This window comes from Patella vulgata, chromosome 8 (genome assembly GCF_932274485.2).
Source record: "Patella vulgata chromosome 8, xgPatVulg1.2, whole genome shotgun sequence".
Taxonomy (NCBI): Eukaryota; Metazoa; Mollusca; class Gastropoda; family Patellidae; genus Patella; species Patella vulgata.
This window is the reverse complement of record NC_065886.2, coordinates 17,840,940-17,843,889: the sequence shown is the minus strand read 5'-3', so window position 1 is coordinate 17,843,889 and position 2,950 is coordinate 17,840,940. Positions and strand designations below refer to the sequence as shown.

The 2,950-nt window shown below is 37.2% G+C and overlaps 1 protein-coding gene across 1 annotated transcript; it reads right to left on the bottom strand.

The window, feature by feature from the left end:
• Nucleotides 1-738: 738 nt before the first annotated feature.
• On the bottom strand, nucleotides 739-1,370 carry LOC126830506 (IgGFc-binding protein-like). Its single transcript, XM_050560894.1, has 2 exons — nucleotides 852-1,370; nucleotides 739-753 (listed from the first exon to the last, which is right to left on the bottom strand). Exons 1-2 carry the CDS (start codon nucleotides 1,368-1,370, stop codon nucleotides 739-741), a joined length of 534 nt encoding a protein of 177 aa, XP_050416851.1.
• Nucleotides 1,371-2,950: the final 1,580 nt, after the last annotated feature.

Genomic DNA, 2,950 nt, shown 5'->3' with positions numbered 1-2,950 from the left:
GTGTTCAACAATGCCATATTGTTCAGTCCCTCCTACGTCATAGTGGAACGCATAGTTGATTAAATTCGTTTCAAATGATAAAATATCATACAAGCGCAAATACAATATTCAAATTAAAGTATAATATAAATAACATAAAAAATAACAGTTATTTGGTTGAATGTAATTTTTCAAATATAATTTATGCAGTTGTTTTCTATATGCAGGTACGCCATGGGTTATCAGACACTGTTTCTTTATGGAAGTAACCACAGCGTGTGTCAGACAAGGTCACTGCTCTGAATTGGACTGTCTGGACGTAGCCTCTTTCGAAAATCATGTTTTCACTTCGCACGCCCTTTTATACGATGGACCGTTTTATATGGTTCATGATTATACATGAACCTCGTTAAGATTCTGTAGTCCCCTGGGCTACAGGTACTATAAATTCAAGGGGTGCCTATGATCAAAACTAACTCATAACAAATAAGTCAAGAATAACTTACCGGATCAAGATTAACGCCAGCAGGAGAGCAGTATGTCTCCAAACGTGTTGCACCATATACATAAACACCAAATGTCACATTAGGAAACAGGTGAGTAAGATGGTTGGTATCTGGAATCATCTGAAAGAATCCTCCGACAAGAGGTGTTTTCCCTACTTGATTCCATGAAACGTTAGACACTATATTGTCGTTTAATAAAAGACTTTCTTTGGCATAACCTTCTATTATCACAATGAAATAGTTTGTATATCTTTCAGAGGCGACGTAACTATAAGATGATAACCATTGTTCTTCTGGTATAATTACAGTAAGGCAGGGATCAGTTGACGGTTTTATTGACGTGCTATAAAACAACATGGCTGTCACCATAATAGGCTTAGTACTTGTGACGTAGTAATACTGATCGGAATTCGCTTCAACTTCGAACCAATCACCGGGTTCAGCTAACACATGTTGTTCTGAAGATCCGAAACTAGCAAAATCCACCTTTGTATTACTCACAGTTGCTATGACTTTAAAGTAGGTTATCCCTAATTCACCCTGGTTTGGTGTTGGGATTACGGTGAAGGACCGTCCCAGAGACTCCACTGGAATTAACTGCTCCACTAAATGATCCTTGGTACCTTCTCTAAATCTAGTTTTTTTATTGCCACTGAAAACAGCTATCGGTTCATTACTCCGGATACGGGTACCCGTCAAATCGTATTTAGATTGAATTTCATAAGTCTGGTACTGATCAAGATGAAGAACAACTGTTTCAGATCTTGTATACATTGTTCCGTCGATTGTAAGGTTTACAGACATTGGTAGTAATATATTTATTATTGTAGAGTTGTGGATTGCAACCACAGCAATCTGACACTTTACTAGACACTCTCCATTCATCCAGGCGTGGGTGACTGCGAAATAATCATTGCCCAAATTGGAAATTTCAAGTGCTAAAAAGGTGTCTGTTGATGGCTGCTCACGATTTAAACCCACAACTGTCAATGCATTGGGCGCAGTCACGAGAAATGTTTTGAACTGCATCCCTGTGCCACTTAGTTTTAATGAGGCATCAAAGGAAAGAGTTATACCCCGTGTGCGTGTTACATTGAAATACGTATACTCGTTGCCGTTATTAATTAAAGGGGTCGTCACATGTCCCGAGGTTTGTTGTATACTGGAAGACGCTGCGCCAATGATAATTTCAACTGTGGAGTTCTCTCTGCCTGTTACAGTATCCATGAATACTAATACATAGGTGTATTGCTGGTAGCTATCTGAAAATTAAATAAAAGGCTGTATGCAAAATTCCAACTTAAAAACGAGTTAATAATGTTTTATTTAGGTCAAAAAATATATTGAATTGATTTGGTTTTATGTGTATTATGTCGATGAGCGATTTGAAAAACTCTATTAGATTCAATTTTTGTTTCTGAAGATACGATCGGAGTGTTTAACAATTTGGTGGTATTTCAAAACAAGTGTTATCTTTATATGTAAAACTTTCAAGGAGGACACGCTTGTCACCTAACAAAACTAATCATCCAAATGAATTAGACATAGATACGTCGTACCAGTTGTTCTATTATTTTAGATATTTTTTTTCGGTTTCTTTTTATGGATAAATATAAGCAAAATCAAAACGTAATTTTATGAACGATATTAAACAAGCCCCCTATTCATCCAAAATGTATGTGTAATTATGGTTAATCGACAATAGAATTGAGAGCAGATATGGTGATATGAATTATTGAAATCTTGCGTTACTGAATGTAAAACCTGTAATCTTGGACAATGGAATGGAGTCGGGTTTAGAGTCTTGTCAACACAATAGTTTGGTCATTTTGGAGACTAACATTTCCTACTGTTCTCTTTCGAATTCCAACGTCTACGTGCAATCCAGTGTACACACGAATGGACCTCGGTGTTTTGTCCAATCCGATTAACGTTCCTTGTCAGCTGCAAAGGTATCCGCCCCTAACAAGCGAAAACTGGTCTTCTGTGCTCCCCTCGAAGCAATAACACCTCCATGGCAGTCGTATTTAAACCATATCTCCACACTTTAAATATGTAACGAACCGACAGAAAACCATTTACCTATTGCCGTGTTCTAATGTTGGGAAGCTGCTTCATCATTGGGGCTTAGCTGTCAAGAAAATGTATGGGAAAAAATATAAGATTTCCGTTCAAATCACGTAGTGTGTTCTACATGTCATTGTGTTGTTTGCGTTTTTACTTTTACACGACTAACCTTATGTTCAGGTTGTGATATTGCGTTTAAGAGCGCAGATTTTCACACGCTTTTAAGAGAGAGCAAAGGATCTAATCGAAGACTGATTACGGCTCAATAGGAATGGCAGGCAAAAGAAAATATACGATTTCAAGTAGCGCTGTTGCCCAAAGTCAGGGACGATATAATTTTGGGCTTCTTCTGTAATGATAACACCTTTTAATGAGTTATAATCACAAAATATAATGTT